At 43.4% G+C, this 20,818-nt stretch overlaps 1 protein-coding gene across 11 annotated transcripts in view; it reads right to left on the bottom strand.

The window, feature by feature from the left end:
* Positions 1–20,818, bottom strand: part of plekha7b (pleckstrin homology domain containing A7b) — a 652,966-nt gene that overhangs the window by 167,493 nt on the left and 464,655 nt on the right. For all 11 annotated transcript variants that reach the window (XM_086007862.1, XM_086007863.1, XM_086007864.1 and 8 more), the window contains one exon: positions 5,157–5,261. In XM_086007862.1, the coding sequence (XP_085863988.1) occupies positions 5,157–5,261 (105 nt within the window). The remainder of the gene's footprint in view (positions 1–5,156; positions 5,262–20,818) is intronic.

Genomic DNA, 20,818 nt, shown 5'->3' with positions numbered 1-20,818 from the left:
CCTAAAGAGACATAATTCTGTAATGCTACCAGCTGAGGTGACTGTAAGTGGTCAGCAGAAAAATGACGAGATAATTAGCTTACATCAACAGAAAATCTTAAAGGAAATACCAGTGGAAAAGGGTATAAATATTGAACTCTCAAATGGGATAGTAGACTCACTTTAAAGGGGCAAAGCGATTCTTGGCTTCAGAGGCGGCTCTGTAATCTCCAACTCTTTGTACCTCGGGGATCAAAGGTATTTGATTTTGGTGGATATCCTGAATAGAATTTTAAGAACTGTAAAACTGTACCGAAGTTAAGAATTGAGTGTAAGGTTCTCTGATAATAGGATTGGAAGCTCTCTCTTTTTGGAACTGTTAATGTTGCGATTGACTCACCAACTGTAAATTACATGTTGGTTCTTTAATAAATCTATATATTTTTAGAATTGTCTCACAGAAGACTTCTGTATCAAACTCAATTTCTGTACACTCTTTGGTGAGGAGTTGCAGAATTCTGGGGGAGTTTTCCAGACCCTCATAATATCCGGAACGTTACAGTCTAGCTAAACTTATTAAAAGTGCTATCTGGAGGACGGTAACATTTTCAGGTTGTTCCTTTCCTTTAGGGAGAGATAGTCTGGACCTTTAGACCCAATTAAGCGTCTTTAGGATTTGGCTATCTCAAACTTTAGTTGAAAGTGAACGTCTGAGGAATACGCCTGATCCGGGGTAGCCCTAAAAGGGGCTAGGACTAGTAATTATCCCTTCACATAATTTAGTTGTCATGTTGCCCTACTTTACAACAGTAACTGTACATCAAAAGTACTTCACTGGCTGGGACATCCTGAGGTTGTGAAAAGTGCCATAGGAAGTACATTCTTCTTTCTTTTAAGTGCTCAGTACAACAGGGTTTCAGGAAATGGAGATGCTGCCTCACTAGGCTGATTGATAAAATAACCAGAATAGTGGATGATGGCAATGCACAATTAGATTTCCAAAAATAAAAGCCTGTAACAAAGTGCCGCATAGAAGGCTATTGGAAAAGTTTAGATTATATGTTTTTTTAAATTTATTCATGCACAGGATGTGGGTGTCATTGGCAAGGCCAGCATTTATTGCTCATCCCTAGTTGCCTTTGAGAAGGTGGTGGTGAGCCGCCTTCTTGAACCTTGCAGTCCTTGAGGTGAAGGTACTCTCACAGTGCTGTTAGGTAAGGAGTTCCAGGATTTTGAACCAGCGATGATGAAGGAACGGTGAACTATGTCCAAGTCAGGATGGTGTGCGACTTGGAGGGAAACTTGGAGGTGATGGTGTTACCATGCGCCTGTTACAGTTGTCTTTCTAGGTGGTAAAGGCCGCGGGTTTGGGAGGTGGTGTCAAGGAAGTCTTGCCGAGTTTCTGCAGTGCATCTTGCAGATGGTACGCACTGCAGCCACAGTGTGCTGGTGGTGGCGGGAATTAATGTTTAGGATAGTGGATGAGGTGCTGATCAAGCGGACTGCTTTGTTCTGGATAGTGTCAAGCTTCTTGAGTGTTGTTGGAGCTGCACTCATCCAGGCAAGTGGCGAGTATTCCATCACACTCCTTACTTGTGCCCTGTAAATGGTGGCAAGGCTTTGAAGGGTCAGGAGGTGAATCAGTCGCCCAGAATACCCAGCCTCTGACCTGCTCTTGTAGCTACAGTACTTGTGTGGCTGGTCCAGTTAAGTTCCTGATCAATGGTGATCCCCAGGATATTGATGGTAGGGGATTCAATGATGGTGATGCCATTGAATGTCAAGGGGAGGTGGTTAGACTCTCTCTTGTTGGAGATAATCATTGCCCGACACTTGTATGACACACATGTTGCTTGCCACTTACCAGCCCAAGACAGGAGGTTGTCCAGGTCTTGCTGTATGCAGGCAGAGACTGCTTCATTATCTGAGGAATTACGAATGGAACTGAACACTGTGCAATCATCAGCGAACATCCACACTTCTAACCTTATGATGGAGGGAAGGTCATTGATGAAGCAGCTGAAGATGGCTGGGCCTAGGACACTGCCCTGAGGAATTCTTGCAGCGATATCCTGGGGCTGAGATGATTGGCCTCCAACAACCACAACCATCTTCCTTTGTGCTAGGTATGACTCCAGCCAGTGGAGAGTTTTCCCCCTGATCCCCAATGACTTCAGTATTACTAGGGCTCCTTGGTGCCACACTCCACCAAATGCTGCCTTGATGTCCAGGGCAGTCACTCTCACCTCACCTCTGGAATTCAGCTCTTTTGTCCAGGTTTGGACCAAGGCTGTAATGAGGTCTGGAGCCAAGTAGTCCTGGTGGAGGAACTGAGCATTAGTGAGCACGTTACACTGGATAGCACTATTAACGACACCTTCCATCATTTCGCTGATAATTGACAGTAGGCTGATGGGGCGGTATTTGGCCGGTTTGGATTTGTCCTGATTTTTGTAAACAGGACATACCTGGGCAATTTTCAAACTTTTCTGGATAGATGCCAGTGTTGTAGCTGTACTGGAGCAGTTTGGCTAGAGGCATGGCTAGTTCTGGAGCACAGATCTTCAGCACTACAACCAGGATGTTGTCTTTGTTGCATTCAACATGCTCAGCCATATCTTGATATCTAGTGAAGTGAATCAAATAAACTGAATACTGCATCTGTGATTGTGGGGATCTCAGGAGGAAGGGGAGGCAGAGATGGATCATCCTGGCTGAGGATGGTTGCAAACGCTTCAGCCTTGTCTTTTGCACTCACGTGCTGGGCTCCACTGAGGATGGGAATGTTAGTGGAGCCTCCTCCCATTAGTTGTTTAATTGACCACCATCATTCACGACTGGATGTAGTATGACTGTAGAGCTTTGATCTGATCCGTTGGTTACGGGATCGCTTAGCTCTGTCTATAGCATGCTGCTTCCACTATTTAGCATGTATGTAGTCCTGTGTTGTAGCTCCACCAGGTTGACACCTCATTTTCAGGTACGCCTGGTGCTGTTCCTGGCGTGCTCTTCCCCATGTTTGACCTGATGCCATGAGACTTCATGGGGTCCGGAATCAATGTTGAGGACTCCCAGGGGCACTCCCTCACGACTGTAAACCGCTGTGCAGCTACAACTGGTGGGACAGGACATACCCAGGGATGGTGATGGAGGAGTCTAGGATTTTGGCTGATAGGTACAATTCTGTGAGTATGACCATGTCAGGCTTGACTAGTCTGTGGAACAGCTCTCCCAACTTTGTCACTATTCCCTAGATATTAATGAGGAAGACTTTGCAGGATTGACTGGACTAGGTATGTCTTTGTCGTATCTGAATCCGATGCCTAGGTCAAAGCCAAGTGGACCGTCTGGTTTTATTCTGATTATACTTTGTAGCAGTTTCGATACAATTGTGTGGCTTGCTATGCGATTTCAGAGGGCAGTTAAGAGTTAACCACATTGCTGTGGGTCTGGAGTCACATATAGGACAGGACGGCAAGTTTCCTTGCCTAAAGGACATTCATGAATCAGTTGGTTTTTTTTTTAATGACAATCCATTAGCTTCATGGTCACCATTACTGATACTAACTTTTCATTCCAGATTTATTTAATTGTGTTTTTTAAAAACTGAATTCAAATTCATAAACTGCAATGGTGGGATTTAAACTCACATTTCCAGATTATTAGTCCTGGTCTCTGGATTACTCGTCCAATAACATAACCACTACACTACCATACCAATCAAACTGGTCCAGATACTGTAGACCAGATATCATACTAGTTTTGCAACTAGTTTGTTGTTAATGAGATTTGATCTGAATGAGATTTGATCACAAGATGGCCCCTTATTGATACCACTGGTGTTCATAATTTATCAACAACAATTTGGATGAATGTATTAATAGGATCAGATATGAAAATGTGCACCAAGTAATTTATACAGAATTAGTCGGTTGCGTACTCATTTAGATAGTGGGCCCGTGTGTGGTAGATGTCTTTCAACATCGACAAGTGCAGGATCATGCATTTGGGGTGGGGTAATTCCAGCCATGTGGCACACCTGTTAAAGGCTATGAATAGAGGGAGAGACCCAAGAGTAACAGCTGACAACTCAAACAGTGCACAAGGTAGCTATAGGGAAGGCACATGGAGTTTTAGGGTGTAAAGCAAACATCAACCAGAATAAAACAAAGAGCACTACACTTAGGCTATAAACACTTGGGCATGTTCTGGAGAAAGTGCAGTTGAGCGATACCAAATTGATACTACTTAGGACTCTAGTTACCAGGATAGGCTCAAAGAATTAGGTTTTTTACTTTAGCTTAATGCAGGCTTAGAGGGGATGTGATGGAGGCTTTTACAATAATCTATAATAGGATAGGCTATTTGAGATGAATAGAGATGATGGAACTAAAGAGCATGCACAACGAAGAGTTAGGTTCGATACCTAAAGACCCCTCCCCCTTGAACTCTGCCCCACACAGAGTTAGTGTGCTTTGCAATACACTGTCAAAACATGTGGTGGGTGTGGATTAATTAAATTGTTCTTTAAAAGAAAATTTGACAAATTCCTGAGTGAAGAGTAGAAAAAGGCAAGAGGTTCAGTACTTTGAAAGGGCATTTGATCAATGAACATCATACTGCACAGATGCAGGTCTTCAAACGCTGTGGTTATAGTGCACAATGGCCAGCATTGCTGCTACATATCTTACTCGGAATATCTTAAATGCCTGGTTACTCATTATCAAGTCCTGTCCAGTAAGTCACCCTAGTACGCTCGATTCATATGATGGAGCTAATAGAAGGTGGTGTGTATAAGAGAAATATTTTCAATATGTAGTACTCCCACCTCGGCCCCACCCCACCGCACCCCCAAGGCATTCTAAAAAAAAAAGGGTGCTTTAAATAAAATCATATTGGTAGAGATATCCTAGTCTTTATTTCCTTTCCCATTGAGACCTATTATTTTGAATTTCAAAATTCAGTACCAGGCCACTATATACATGTCTGTGCCTGTACAGTGCTCAGTTAACCAAACATGTGTTTCTTTGGGGTGAAGGGAGAAGGCGAAAGAAATTCCAACACATTGGATCTCGGTTTCTTAATAACTTGATCACTATTTATGTCTGTCACTTTGCATTCTGTGTCATTTGTTGTTGAAGAACCAGTTATCAGGATAAGAGTGCAGGATGCTGTACCTGTTTGTAAAGCCATCCTCTCACCACTACCGGTGCATTTGGGTTCCTCTTGATCGACTGTTCCCTCTTTCCAAAGTTATGAACTTTGCCGCTTGGTTTTGAAACCTGATTAAAAATAAATATATTTGCATTAAGTAAAAAAAAAATCTCTTGGTTAGTAGGTCAGTCTTCTAATTAAAATGTTAGGCATTATATTCGCAACCCTCTATTAAGGAAAAGGTTGAGGCCTGTTGTGATTACCACAAATAGGTAAATATACTGCAGGAACATGTGACTAATTAGATAACATTAAAGCTAAAATGTTGCTTTTAAAAAGTAAAATTTTTAACTCATCCCAAGCATAGTACAGCAACTTTAAATTATTTTATCCACAAAGTAATATTTATGTCTCAGTGATTAAGGCACCATGGGGTGTGATACGATCACAAACTTATTTTCTAGCCAGCTGATGTAACATCGGCATGCATGTGAACAGTATCATGAAAAAAATCTCAAGTGTAATCAACTTTCTTTGACTTTTTCTTCTTTTTAAAATGAATTCTCGGCACATGGTCGTCGCTGTCAAAGCCTTCTGGAAGGCCGTCTCATTTTGGGTGTCATATGTCAGGATCAGGGGCTCTCAGCATGCTTAAATATTCATCAAAGATCCGTCTACTGTGCCCCAACAATGTTTCTCAATCCAAACCCTAGAAGAGCACTCCCTGCACAGCATGAAATTTCCCATTTCTCACAGCAGCCACTTTATGGTCCCTCTGAGGGAGACTGCCAATCTAGTTTTTTTTTTTTATTCGTTCCTGGGATGTGGACGTCGCTGGCAAAGCCAGCATTTATTGCCCATCCCTAATTGCCCTCGAGAAGGTGGTGGTGAGCCACCTTCTTGAACTGCTGCAGTCCATGTGGTGAAGGTACTCCCATAGTGCGGATACGGAGCGAGTTCGAGGATTTTGACCCAGCGACGATGAAGGAACGGCAAAATATTTCCAAGTCTGGATGGTGTGTAACTTGGAGGGGAACTTGCGGGTGATGGTGTTGCCATGTGCCTGCTGCTAAATAATTGTCATGTGTCCAAAGCAACTCTCAACTGATTGAGACCATTCCAACTCATTTTACATAGGACCCTTATTCCTTGAAACTGGGTTCTTTAAATATTAGCATACAAGCGTGTTTAATGACAGAATTCCTCTGCCTGCTATTTTAACAGTGGCAGGAGATCGTTCATGAAATCAAGTTAGTGCCTGTTATGATAGCAATGGAATTTCATACAAATGTGTTAAGTGCTCATACGCTAATATTTGACAAGCCAAATTTCAAGGCAGGAGTGGCAATAGACAGGAATTTCATTCCATCAATTTGGGCTGAATTTGGATCAGTATGCCAAGCCACTGCACCACCCAGTTCCCAAACAAGCAAGAATGTTATGTTGTGCAACTTATTTCACACCATTAATTGTCTAGGAACATTTTCTGTACTTTGAACTGCTTCTGATTTCAATTACTTTCAAGTCTGGTACAGCAGGAACAATAGATAGAACATAAGAAATAGGAGCTGGAGTAGGCCATTTGGCCCTTCGGGCCTGCTCCGCCATTCAATAAGATCATGACTGATCTTCTGCCTCAATTCCACCTTCCTGCACTATCCCCATATCCCTGGATTCCCTGAATATCCAAAAATCTATCGATCTCAGTCTTGAATATACTCAACGACTGACCATCTGCAGCCCTCTGGAGTAGAGAATTCCAAAGATGCACAGCTCTTTGAGTGAAAAAATTTCCTCATCTCAGTCCTGCATAGCCGGCCCCTTACTCAAACTGTGACCCCTAGTTCGAGGAAACATCCTCCCAGTATCTACCTGGTCAAGCCCCTTCAATGACAACACCTCTCATGCTTCTAAATTCTAGGGAATACAGGCTTAGTCTCTTCAATCTCTCCTTATAGGACAATCCCCCCATCCCAGGAATCAGTCTGATGAACCCTCATTGCACTCCCTCTAAAGCAAGTATATCCTTCCTTAAGTAAAGAGACCAAAACTGTACACAATACTCCAGGGTGTGGTCTCACCAAGGCCCGATATAATTGCAGTAAAAGGTCTTTACGTTTATACTTAACTCTTTTTGTAATAAGTGCTAGCATACCATAACATTTGCTTTCCTAACTGCTTGCTCTATCTGTATGTTAACTTTCAGTGATTTGTGTACAAGGACACCCAAGTCTCTCTCAATACCAACATTTCCCAATCTCTCACCATTTAAAAAATATTCTGCTTTTCTATTTTTCCTACCAAAGTGGATAACTTCACATTTCTCCACATTATATTCCATCTTTATTTAAATTTGTTTATGGGATGTGGGCGTCGTTAGCAAGGCCAGCATTTCCTGCCCATCCCTAATTGCCCTTAAGAAGGTGGTGGTGAGCCGCCTTCTTGAACCACTGCAGTCCATGTAGTGAACAGTGCTGTTAGGTAGGGAGTTCCAGGATTTTGACCAAGCGATGATGTACTTCTAAGTCAGGATGGAGGGGAACTTGGAGGTGGTGGTGTTCCCATGCGTCTGCTGCCCTTGTCCTTCTAGGTGGAAGAGGTCGTGGGTTTGGGAGGTGCTGCCGAAGAAGCCTTGGCGAGTTGCTGCAGTGCATCTTGCATATGGTACACACTGCAGCCACGGTACGCCGGTGGTGGAAGGAGTGCCAATCAAGCGGGCTGCTTTGTCCTGGCTGGTGTCAAGCTTCCTGAGTGTTGTTGGAGCTGCACTCATCCAGGCAAGTGGAGAGTATTCCATCACACTCCTTACTTGTGCCTTGTAGATGGTGGAAAGGCTTTAGGGAGTCAGGAGGTGAGACACTTGCCACAGAATCCCTAGCCTCTGACTTGCTCTTGTTGTCACATTATTTATGTGGCTGGTCCAGTTAAGTTTCTGGTCAATAGTGACCCCCAGGATATTGATGGCGGGGGATTCGGCAATGGTAATGCTGTTGAATGTCATGGGGCGGTGGTTAGACTCTCACATGTTGATGTAGTCATTGCCTGGCTCTTCTGTGGAGCGAATGTTACCTGACACTTATTATCCCAAGCCTGAATGTCATCCAGGTCTTGTTGCATGCGGGCATGGACTGCTTCATTATCTTCATTATCTAATACCATCCCACCTCTTAAGCAGAAGGTGATTGTCCTGATTGAACACTAAGAATAAAATGAGATACTCCTGCCAGAACTAATCCTTGGGGCTGTTTCAATATCAGTGTTAAGGAACTAATAAACAATTCATACAAACCCAACTACTTCAAACTGCACAGTATTCAAGGCAACTGCCCCTCCAGCACAGTCAACTTACTGCAGAGGTCTCTTTATAAATATTTATTGCATTTTTGGAAGCCATTTGGGGATATCTGGGAAAGAACAAATATAAAGTCTTAGCAGCTGGATACTGGCTATGATCTATGAATCCCCATGGACATGATAGATTAGGTTTTACAGATTTTAAGAACACAAATTGCTCTTCCATGGCATTGTTCGTGGATAAAAGTTATCAGGTCTAACTCTTCCACTGTTTATTTTTAATCCACTCCTATCTTTTACAGCCCTATATTCTTCTCTCCACCTTACTCTATCTCCACGCTGCATCCATTTCTTCACTACTTTTCATCCTTGCTGTTCCCCATTTTCTGCCTTACCGTTCCCTCTTTCACTCTCAACCTCTGTTCCCATCCTCTCTGAAAGTTCAGGTCTCTTGAGTTAATCCCCTTTCCTGACATTTTTCCTGAATTTATTCTCAGTAGATTGGATGAAATGCATCTTTTTGAACAGTGACTTTGCAGCCACCATCCACAGTACAGTACTACAAAATGCTACAACTGTAAAAGCAACTCCCTTCTAGCTGCATCTGGAAGTATGGAATGTATTTTGATTATGGAGCATCATCATAGAATCATAAAATCTTACAGCACAGAAGGAAGCCATTCAGCCCATCACGCATGTGCTGGCTCTTTGAAAGAGCTGTTCGGTTTAGTCTCACACCCCAGCTGTATCCCCATAACCCTGCAAATTAGACCTCTTCAAGTACATGTCCAATTGCCTTTTTAAAGTTCCCATGGAATCTGATTCCACCACCCTTCCTGGAGTGCTTTCCGGATCTTAACAACCCTCTCTCGGTGTGAAGAAATTTCTCCTAATTTTCCCTCAAGTTCTTTTGTCACTTCTTTTAAATCTATGACTTCTGGTTACTGACCTTGAACAAAATCAGTGCTGACTGTCCCTTATTAACCCATGCTACTCCAAGTGAGAATTAATGTTGTCCTTGACAATGGTCTGTAGTAGTTTTCCCACAACTGATATTAAACCGATTGGCCTGTAGTTACCAGGTTTATCCCTCTCCACTTTTTTTTTAAAAAACAGAGGTGTAACATTTGCAATCCTCCAGTCCTCTGGCACCACTCCAACACCCAAGGAGAATTGAAAGATTGTGGTCAGGGCTTCTGCTATTTCCATCCAAGCTTCCCTCAGCAACCTAAAATGCATCCCATCCGGAACGGGTGACTTGTTAACTTTGAGTAATGCCAACCTGTTTAGCACCTACTTTCTATCCTATCCAATATCTCTACTCCCCCTCCTCTATTCAGATATTAACTTCATCCTCTTCTTTTGTGAAGACAGATGCAAAGTACTCATCCAGTACCTCAGTCATGCCCTCTGCCTCCACAAGGTGGTTTCCTTTTTTGTCCCGAATCGGCCCCACTTTTCCTTTAACTATTCTTTTAACTTTTATATGTTTAGAAAAGGTATTTGAGTTCCCTTTTACGTTACTTGCTAATCTTTTCTCACATTCTCATTGCCCTTCATCCTTCCAATATAAAAACAAAATGGTCTCTTCCCCCCCCCCCCCCCCCCACCTTCCCCATCAACTAACAACTGAATCTTGAGATGTGGTACGGAGTGCACAAACTAGGAAGGTGCTAGGCTTGGCTCCAGCTCTCCCCAAGTTAACTGATTAGAGTGTTAATGTTGGCTTCAGAGGTCTTGAGCTAGGAAGGGAAAATCAGTCAAGCTTCTAACTATCCAGTGGCCTCTGCTACAAGTGTGCATCTATGAACACTGGATGATGACGTGAATGAGCGCAGCCAAGCAGGAGGCAGCACCTTCAGGAAAGGATGGTAGAAATTGGGGGAGGTGACCAAGGACACCCATCAACCAGGGAATTATACGCCAGTGCGAGTCAGTGACTAGGGAGGGGGGGGTGTGTGTGTGGGGGGGTGGGGGGGAACACTCTTCAGAGCACAACACACATGTTTCACTTCCACAAATTAGAAAGCAGCTCAAGAACAAAACAATTAATTTAATGTCACTTTCCTACATTACAATTTCAATTAAAAGTTTGAAAGAAGAAAAACTGTCCATTTTTAACTTATGTATTCATAAATGTGGAAAAACCATTTTAAAATATTGGTGCTGTAATAATGCCCATTACAGGTGCACACCAAATGCGGGCCTACAGTTTTAAGTATTAGCTAATGTTCCATGGTGTTATTAACGGATAGTCTAAGGTCTAGAACATGTTGAGATGTTTCACTGCTGAGATAGAGTTGTATTAAACCTTTGTCTGCCACTTTACACTGCTCAGGCATTCCCTGTGAGAAAGTAATTTAAATAGGCAAATCGGACATCAATAACAGGGTAACTGTTGAAGGAAATTTCTATAAATTGGCAACTGCTTGTAAACCACTGAATATTATTCTTGGGAGAGGCTAGGTTAATAGAGGTCAGAAAAGTCCGCGTGAAATGACAGGCTTTATTTCTCGGTCTTTAGATTTTTGACACTTTGACGTATCAGCGACCGTGCTATTAATGGTTCAGAGAAATTTCTCCCCTTGATGGCAGTACTCATCATTTATAGTTCTTATATAACACAAAGAGCTGATAGAAGAGTCACACACATTTTAATCCTTAAACTGCTTTGCATAAATGGACAGTGCAGAGCTTTTCATACAAGGAAACTGGAACAACATGATTCATGGATGTGTGAGACACAAGAGTTCTCACTCCCTTTTCATAGATGCATTTTTGCTGCACCTATATACCTTGCAAGAACCACTGAACGCAACTGCCTTGAAGTCATATTGTGGAATATTAGTAATGAACGCATGCTTCTGAAATTTCTCCGTCTGCTATTTTAACAAAGGTATTACTGTGGGGTGATTTGTGTGTGTGCCTGGTAAACATGTGTTTGGTGACCGGGGCCTACCCAGTGGTCCACTGGAGGAGTCAGCATGGGACCCAATTGAATTTTGTGGTTAGCCCTCAAAATAATGTAGCCGGTGAGCTGTCAGCACGAAACGCACGCCCCTAAAAGCAGTTCACGGATTTAGAGGCAGGAAATCAGATGGTGTGGCCACTTGCCAAATCCCTGCAGGTGCAATAGCTTAAAGGGGAAATGTATTTAGCAACAGGAACAGGAGGAAGCACCACTGCAGAGCAGCAGGTAGCATGACTGCAGAACCTACAGCACAAACTGCATATGATTTTCGGAGCTGATGCAAAACCCACAAGCGACTGCCAGGAAAATGTTTCCAAAATGTCCACGCAGTGTTACCTGGCAGTGGCCGAGGGTCCCTTTACCTGTCGCTCCAATGGTCACCTCCTGACTTGCACCACCCAAGGTTGGTGGGCAGGAGCAGGAACTGGCAGTAATCAGGCAGGCACAGACAAAAATGGCATTGGAAACTAAATGTCACGCAACCCTATTCGCCTTTATGCATGCGGTTGCCGCCTCTTTCAGGCGAGCTCTGACTGCCAGGTCTTTCTAAAAGTCAAAGCGAACGTCAATGCAGCGGTAAATCAGCGCGACTCGCCACCATTCTATTTTGGGTCCGAGACCACCCCATTTTTGAGTGCAACTAATTGATTTATTTTTACTTGGTTATCACATTAACATAGTTAACGCTTTCATTGTTAATATTGTACAGCACGATTTCAAAGCAAATGTTATTTTCATAAATATCTCCATATTCCATTTTACTTCTATGAAAAGCTCTGAATTGTAAACTGTGCAAAGGAATTTTAAGGACAAAAAGTGTATATAGCTAATATATTTGCTGTTAGTGTTATGAATGAACAATACAAAATGGCCCAGAAATTCAGGTCCCAACACGTGAGTACGCACAGGGTACTCACGCGTGGACCCAATGGAAGTGCCGGTTCCTTGCATGCACTACGCATGCGCGGGAAACCGGCACTTCCGATCCTCTGAATGAAGGGGTTCAGAGGTCGAACGCGTGCGCGCGGGAGTCTGCGCGTGCGCTTTGAACTTACGTTTTTTTTTTTTTTTTTTTTTTTTTTATACAGGTTTTTCCGTGAGGGTAAGTCCTTAGATTTTAGAAATGTAAAAACCAGGCGTAAGGACTGCATTTTAAAAGGTAAGTGGTCAATTAATTAAAATTAAAACATTTTTTCCCACAGGTTTGTTATTTTTAAATACTTTAAAAGGTAAGTTTATTTTTAGCCCCGTTTTTTTATAAAATTAATTTTTTCAAGAATTTAAATTGTTTAAAATAGTTATTTAATGTAATTTATAGTTTATTTAAAAAGTAGAATCCGGGTATAAAAAGGGGCGGGCTTTCGGGCAAGTGGGAGGTGAGGGGATGCTTGTTGCTCTGTTTTGCTTCCCTCTCTCAGGCTAATCCAACACTGCGGACCTGGAGCAGTGAGACAATTCAACCAGACAGCTTCCACGAGGGAGGTTGGTGATCAGCTGGTTGGTAGGTTCTCTTCCTTCTCTTCTATACCTTTAAGTTGGTAAGTCTTATTAAATAGTGGTGTAATGTTATCTATATCAGGGCAGAGGGTCTTCATAACTAATAATAAGAAATTTAATTAATTACACAGATATGGGTGAACAGGTGATGTGTCACTGTTGCGAAATGTGGGAGCTGGTGGACCCCATTGAGGCTCACGGTGATTACATTTGCGATAAGTGTTTGCTGCTAGAGGAACTCAAGCTCCATGTTAAAGAGTTTGAGACTGAGCTTCAGACGCTGCGACACATCAGGGAGGGGGAGAAGTTCCTGGACTCCATGTTTCAGGAGGTGGTCACACCTATGAAATTAATTACTGCAGATGTAGTCCGTGGTCAGGGACAGGACGGTGTGACTACGAGTGAGGAAGGTACAGGGATCCAGGATGTAGTGTTGAAGGAGCCGCAGCCCTTGCTCTTGTCAAGCAGGATTGAGGTTCTTACTCCCTGTGAGGGCAGGAGTGGGGACTGCAGGGAGGATGAGCAACCTGGCCACAGCACCATGGTGCAGGGGGCCATTCATGTGGAGGGAGTAAAAAGAAATGTTGTAGTGGTAGGGGATAGTATTAGGGGGATAGATAAGGTTCTCTGCAGTCAAGAGCAGGAGTCCCGAAGGCTGTGTTGCCTGCCCGGTGCCAGGGTTAAGGACATCTCTTCTGGGCTGGAAAGAAACTTGGAGTGGGAGGGGGAGGATCCAGTTGATGTGGTCCATGTTGGTACAAACGACGTAGATGGGACAAGGAAGAAGGTTCTGTTAAAGGAGTATGAGCAGCTAGGGGTCAAATTAAAAAACAGAACCTCAAGGGTAATAATCTCTGGGTTTTACCTGAGCCACGAGCAAATTTGGCTAGGATAAATAAAATTAAAGAGTTAAATGCGTGGCTCAAAGACTGGTGTGGGAGAAATGGGTTTTGCTTCTTGGGACACTGGCACCAGTACTGGGACAGGAGGGAGCTGTTCCGTTGGGACGGACTCCACTTGGCCAGTGCTGGGACTAGAGTCCTGGCGAATCATACAACTAGGGCTGTAGAGAGGGCTTTAAACTAATTAGTGGGGGGGGAAGGTTTCTAGAGAGCAAATAACAGAAATGACAACGGAGAAGGTCATAGACTTAGGTAGCAGTGGGGAAATTAAAAAACAGAACGTGTCAGGAAGGGACAGAAGTTATGGAGTAAAAGGTAAAGTAGTAAAAGGGGAAAAACAGGAACTAAGTGTCACAAAACATATTTGAAAGTTCTTTATCTGAATGCACGTAGCATTCGTAACAAAATGAATGAGTTAATGGCACAAATAACTACATATGGGTATGATCTTGTGGCCATTACAGAAACATGGCTGCAGGGTGACCATGACTGGGAATTAAACATACCAGGTTATTTAACAATCAGGAAGGACAGGCAGGAAGGGAGGGGAGGTGGGGTGGTTATGTTAATAAAGGAAGGAATCACTATAATACAGAGAAATGATATTGGGTCAAAGGAGCAGGATAGTGAAACAGTTTGGGTGGAGATAAGGAATAATAAGGGGAAAAAAACACTAGTGGGCATAGTCTTTAGGCCTCCGAACAGTTGCAACTCTGTTGGACGGAGTATTAATCAGGAAATAGTTGAGGCTTGTAATAAGGGAACAGCTATAATTATGGGGGATTTTAACTATCATATTAACTGGACAAATCAAATTGGGCAGAGCAGCCTTGAGGATGAGTTCATTGAGTGTATTAGGGATGGGTTTCTTGAGCAGTATGTAACTGAACCGACCAGGGGGCAAGCAACCTTAGATTTGGTCCTGTGTAACGAGACAGGATTAATTAAAAATGTCCTAGTAAAGGATCCCCTTGGAATGAGTGACCATAACATGGTTGAATTCCATATTCAAGTAGAGGGTGAGAAGGTTGGATCTCAAACAAGCGTGCTGAGCTTGAATAAAGGAGACTATGAAGGTATGAGAGCGGAATTGATTAGAGTGGACTGGGAAAATAGATTAAAGGGTAAGACGGTACATGATCAGTGGTGTACATTTAAGGAGTTATTTTACAACTTCCAAAAAATATATATTCCACTGAGGAAAAAAGGGTGTAAAAGAAAAGATAGCCATCTGTGGCTAAGTAAAGTAATCAAGAATAGTATCCGACTAAAAACAAGGGCATATAAGGTAGCCAAATCTAGTGGGAGGATGGAAGATTGGGAAGTCTTTAAAAGACAGCAAAAAATAACTAAAAGATTGATTAAGAAAGGGAAGATAGATTATGAAAGTAAATTAGCAAAAAATATAAAAACAGATAGCAAAAGTTTCTATAGTTATATAAAAAGAAAAAGGGTGGCTAAAGTAAATGTTGGTCCCTTAGAGGATGAGACCGGGAAATTAATGGTGGGAAACATGGAGATGGCAAAAACGCTGAACAAATATTTTGTATCAGTCTTTACAGTAGAGGACACTAAGAATATCCCAACACTGGACAAACAGGGGGCTCTCGGGGGAGAGGAGCTAAATACGATTAAAATCACTAAGGAAGTGGTACTTGGTAAAATAATGGGACTTAAGCCGGATAAATCCCCTGGACCTGATGGCTTACATCCTAGGGTCTTGAGGGAAGTGGCGGTAGGGATTGTGGATGCATTGGTAATAATTTTCCAAAACTCCCTGGACTCAGCAAAGGTACCGGCAGATTGGAAAACTGCTAATGTAACACCCTTATTTAAAAATGGTAGTAGGCAGAAGGCTGGAAACTATAGACCTGTTAGCTTAACATCTGTGGTTGGTAAAATGTTAGAGTCCATTATTAAGGAAACAGTAATGGGACATTTGGATAAACATAATTTAATAGGACAAACTCAGCATGGTTTCATGAAGTGGAAGTCATGTTTGACAAATTTGCTTGAGTTCTTTGAGGAAGTAACGTACAGGGTGGATAAAGGAGAACCAGTGGACGTAGTGTATTTAGATTTCCAAAAGGCATTTGACAAGGTGCCACACAAAAGATTATTGCTCAAGATAAAAAATCACGGGATTGGGGGTAATATTCTGGCATGGATAGAGGATTGGCTATCTAACAGAAGGCAGAGAGTTGGGATAAATGGTTCATTCTCAGACTGGCAATCAGTAACTAGTGGTGTTCCGCAGGGGTCAGTGCTGGGTCCCCAACTCTTTACAATCTATATTAACGATTTGGAGGAGGGGACCGAGTGTAACAAATCAAAGTTTGCAGATGATACAAAGATGGGAGGGAAAGTAGTGAGTGAGGAGGACATAAAAAACCTGCAAAGTGACATAGACAGGCTAAGTAAGTGGGCAGAGATTTGGCAGATGGAATACAATACTGGAAAGTGTGAGGTTATGCACTTTGGCAGGAAAAATCAGAGAGCAAGTTATTATCTTAATGGCAAGAAACTGGAAAGTACTGTAGTACAAAGGGATCTGGGGGTCCTGGTGCACGAAACTCAAAAAGTTAGAATGCAGGTGCAGCAAGTGATCAAGAAGGCCAATGGACTGTTGGCTTTTATTGCTAGGGGGATAGAATATAAAAACAGGGAGGTGTTGCTGCAGTTATACAAGGTATTGGTGAGACCGCACCTGGAACACTGCATACAGTTTTGGTGTCCATACTTAAAAAAAGACATACTTGCTCTCGAGTCAGTACAAAGAAGGTTCACTCGGTTAATCCCGGGGATGAGGGGGTGGTCATATGAGGAGAGGTCGAGTAGATTGGGACTCTACTCATTGGAGTTCAGAAGAATGAGAGGCGATCTTATTGAAACATATAAAAGATTGTGAAGGGGCTTGATCGGGTGGATGCGGTGAGGATGTTCCCAATGATGGGTGAAACTAGAACTAGGGGGCATAATCTTAGAATAAGGGGCTGCTCTTTCAAAACTGAGATGAGGAGAAACTTCTTCACTCAAGAGGGTGGTAGGTTTGTGGAATTTGCTGCCCCAGAAAGCTGTGGAAGCTACATCATTAAATAAATTTAAAACAGAAATAGATAGTTTCCTAGAAGTAAAGGGAATTAAGGGTTACGGTGAGCGGGCAGGAAATTGGACATGAGTCTAGGTTCGGAATGGTCATGGCCCTGTGGGTAGTGGAGCGGGCCCAGGGGCCGTGCAGCCTGGTTCTGCTCCTACTTCTTGTGTTCGAATTCTGTGTTAGATTTCAGGAGATGGTTTTATTCCTGTTCCTGGCTGGGGTGGAGGTCGCCTTTACAGAAGGTAAGTACTGTAGAAAATATAGGGACAGAGTGATCTCCTGGAAGAGTTTCGATCGCCTAGATGGGTCGGAGAGGAATTTCCCAGATTTTTTCTCCCAAATTGGCCATTGGGTTTTTTATCTGGTTTTTCGCCTCTCCCGGGAGATCACATGGGTTCGGGTGGGATGGAGAGTGACAGAAGATTTGAGGTTAGGAGATCAGCCATGATCTCATTGAATGGTGGAGCAGGCTCGAGGGGCTGATTGGCCTACTCCTGCTCCTAGTTCTTATGTTCTTATGTTCTTATGATTTTTTTAAAAATTTATTTGAAGGTTAACTACTGTTTCGGGCCCTCAGTTTTGACAGGTCTTTCTGTCAATCTTATTTCTGTCAATCTTATGAATGGGCTTTTCCCTCCTCTGATTGGCTGCCCATGGCTCACATGATCCCAGGGGACGCATCGCACTAACTACGCCCCTGGGACACGCCAGCACAGCGCGCCGGCAGCTGGGCCAGGCCCCGGAGAGGAATTCTACGCAGGCCCAGAGCTCAACTGCCGGCGCGCTATGTAAGTGTAGGTCGGGGGCTTGCACCCGTGGGAAGCCCCCGACCCGAATTTCTGGGCCAATGACAATGAAGGAAAGAACAAGTTTCCAACAGTGAAAAATATTACACCATTAATTAAACAACACTCCATTTATTTTATTGGAATATTCCTTCAGGTCACGGACTGTGAAGTGATAATTCACTACAATTAAATTACTGCTCTGAATGTTGTTGCATTGAATTGTCAATTCACTGAACAATAAAGCTACACTTACCGAATGCAATCATTTTCCTTTTGCTAAGCGGTTTGGAAAAGCCTACAAACATTTCTCTTTGAAAATAGTGACAGGTTCCAGACTGGGAAACAGCACATTCTACACAAACCTTGGGCTGACGCTCAGAATACTGAATTTTTGAAAAGCAATGTCTGTGAAAAATGGAAAATTCTAGAGGTAGGAAAAATAAAGCTGGCAATGTCCTTCAAGGAGTCAAAGTTAAAATGCTGTAGTTATCTCAAAAGGTTTGATCCAGTTTATAGCTTCTGCCATAATACACACAAGAATGACTGGTCCATAAACTGCATTCTAAAAGGAAATATATATATTATTGATTTAACAAGACACAGAAGGATACAAGCCAAGGGAGAGGCTCCTAAACATGGAGAGAGATGGTTGGATTGAATGGTTGTTCTTGTTCCTATCCCCCTAGGTTTTTGACAATTACAATCCCTCCTATTTATATACAGTCTGTCCCAAGTTTTAAGATGTAAAAATCTTAAGTCATCAAAAAGGAAGTTGCCACTACAGATTGCTTTGCAAATATTGGTAAACAGTCTTAATTACCTCACTGCTGGCTCAGTGGGTAAATTCACAACTTGGTGTGGTCTTCAACTATAAAGCCAAGGAAGATCCCAAGTTCGATTTCCGGTTTGTGCCAGGTTAGCTGATCTCATGAAGGATGCCAATAGGTGGCTACAGCTGACCCAAGCACCCCTGCACTAGGAAAGAAAAAAACCAATACCCCGGTTTTCTGCTCCTGATCACTATCTAGTAACTGCTGCGGGAAAGTGTGCATTTGTGGATAGCAGGTGAGAACAGAACCTGGATCTGTTGTGAAGCTCTGTACAGTCAACTAGGCTTCTCCGCACGCATGAAACTTACCCCAGCGTAAGTCACTGACTTCAGTGGTGGGGGAGGGGGGGGGGAATATGGGAATGGAAAAACATTGCTACACTTTCTGATCACCATGGTATCCTCAGACTTTCTACATGAAGCAGACTGACTGTTTATATAAAGTTAATCTGTATTATACCATTGACTGCACATTACCCCTCCTGTCAATGTAACCCAATGATCCCCCTCCTGTCAATGTAACCCAATGATCCATAAAGCAGCCAGAAGACTCATGCAAACACTAAATCAGCAGCAAAACTCACACTGTCTGCAAAACTTTGCTGGCTGACATCATACAAACATTTTATGCCATCTGTGATCACTAGGACACAAACTGGGCCAGATGCCCCAATTCACTCAAACCTTCTACATTGAATATGATTTTTGCACAAATGTTGCTACTTATCCTCGGCATTATCTACCTACATCTTATTTATGCATTTCCTGTTGTCACATTTTTGTCAACTTTTTCCCCCGTTAGAAATTCCTATGTCCACATTTACCTCTTTAGGTTTTGCCTCTGAGGTTTTGCCTCTGTAACCTTTGCACACTGTAATTACACAAGCTGACCACTGGGTGGCTTCGTGCCAAGTCTATAAACATTTTCCAGAGACTCCGGGGTCTAAATTCAACATCATTGCACCGGTTTTAGGTGAAACGATTGTAGTGTAACCGTTCCACCTTTAAGGGAACTATTTTAAGGGTTGCACTACTTTATCTTGGCTGCTGTATACTGTAATACCGGTAGTGACCACACCGGTATATAAGTGCTGTGTAATGATTTATTGGGCAGTTCCGCCCTGACCTTCGACTAGTAAAGACCTGTTAAAGTTTACTCGTGGTCTGTGTAGTAATTCTCATTATAACACACAGACTTAACAGTGGCGACGAGTACGATCTTACCCTGCGGCAGAGATACATCCAAGGCAGTTTAACGGGCGTCGAGAGGAGGCATCCGCCCTCATCATTCTGCTGAGAGAAGACTCGGGTCTGCAGAGCACAGGAAGAATTCTGACACGAAGCCTTCCATCAGCAACAGGCAGTGATCATCCCTTCTATCACGGTGGTGGGTAAGCCGATCAGCAAGTCGGCCACGTTGACTGTGAAGTAGGGGAGGGAAAAACGGAGGATATAAGGGCGGAGAACTCGACCACGGCCGGGGAAAAGAGCCGGACAGAAGTCGGAGCCAGAGGCGCTGAGACTGGGGCAGCGTAAGGCACGGGAGCCACGGTGAATGCAAACGCAGCCGGTGCGAAAGACCGGGCTGCAAGCGGGCTGGGAGACGCAACAGCGTCGAGAGAGAGCTCGACCGCGACCGGTGAAAAAGGCCGGGCAGCTACCGAGGCCGCGAGGCGCAGCGACCGGGTCAGCTTAAGGCACGGGAGAAAATAAAACAAAAAAAACCACGGAGAACTCAGCCGCAGCCGGGGGAAAGGACCGGACTGCAGGAGGGGCTGGGAGGCACGATTTGAAAACCGCTGGGGAGGGCGAACGCAGCAATACGGCAATCGCCATTACAGCCAGCGGGGGAGAAAGGCAAACGCGGGAAGCCGCCATTTTCGTAGGCGGGGGAAGAAGACAAGCGCGGGAAACCGCCATTTAAAAAAAAAGAAAAATTTCTTTTTGTTTCTCAAGAAGGTTGCGAAGATGCCTAAGCGTGGTAACATCAACGATTTCGATCCCGATGTTGAAGATTGGGCCACGTATGTAGAACGCATAGAGATATATTGTAAGGCAAATAAAATATCAGATGAAGATAAAGCACTAACCTTACTAAACTCAATGGGTGCGAAGACATACGGGCTATTGAAGCATCTTCTATCACCAGCCAAACCGGCGGATCAGACTTTCGCTAAAATTGTTGCTGTCCTGAAAAATCATTTGAACCCCACACCGCTGATGTTAGCGGAACAATTTAAATTTTATGCGAGAACGCAACTGAAAGAGGAAAGCAACGCGGAGTATTTAATTGAACTGCGTAAGCTA

This window comes from Somniosus microcephalus, chromosome 15 (assembly GCF_052327205.1).
Source record: "Somniosus microcephalus isolate GS21.2 chromosome 15, FLI_Smic_1.0, whole genome shotgun sequence".
In the NCBI taxonomy this organism is placed as follows: domain Eukaryota; kingdom Metazoa; phylum Chordata; class Chondrichthyes; order Squaliformes; family Somniosidae; genus Somniosus; species Somniosus microcephalus.
Note: the sequence above shows the minus strand (reverse complement) of the source record. Positions and strands in the feature narration are given on the sequence as shown.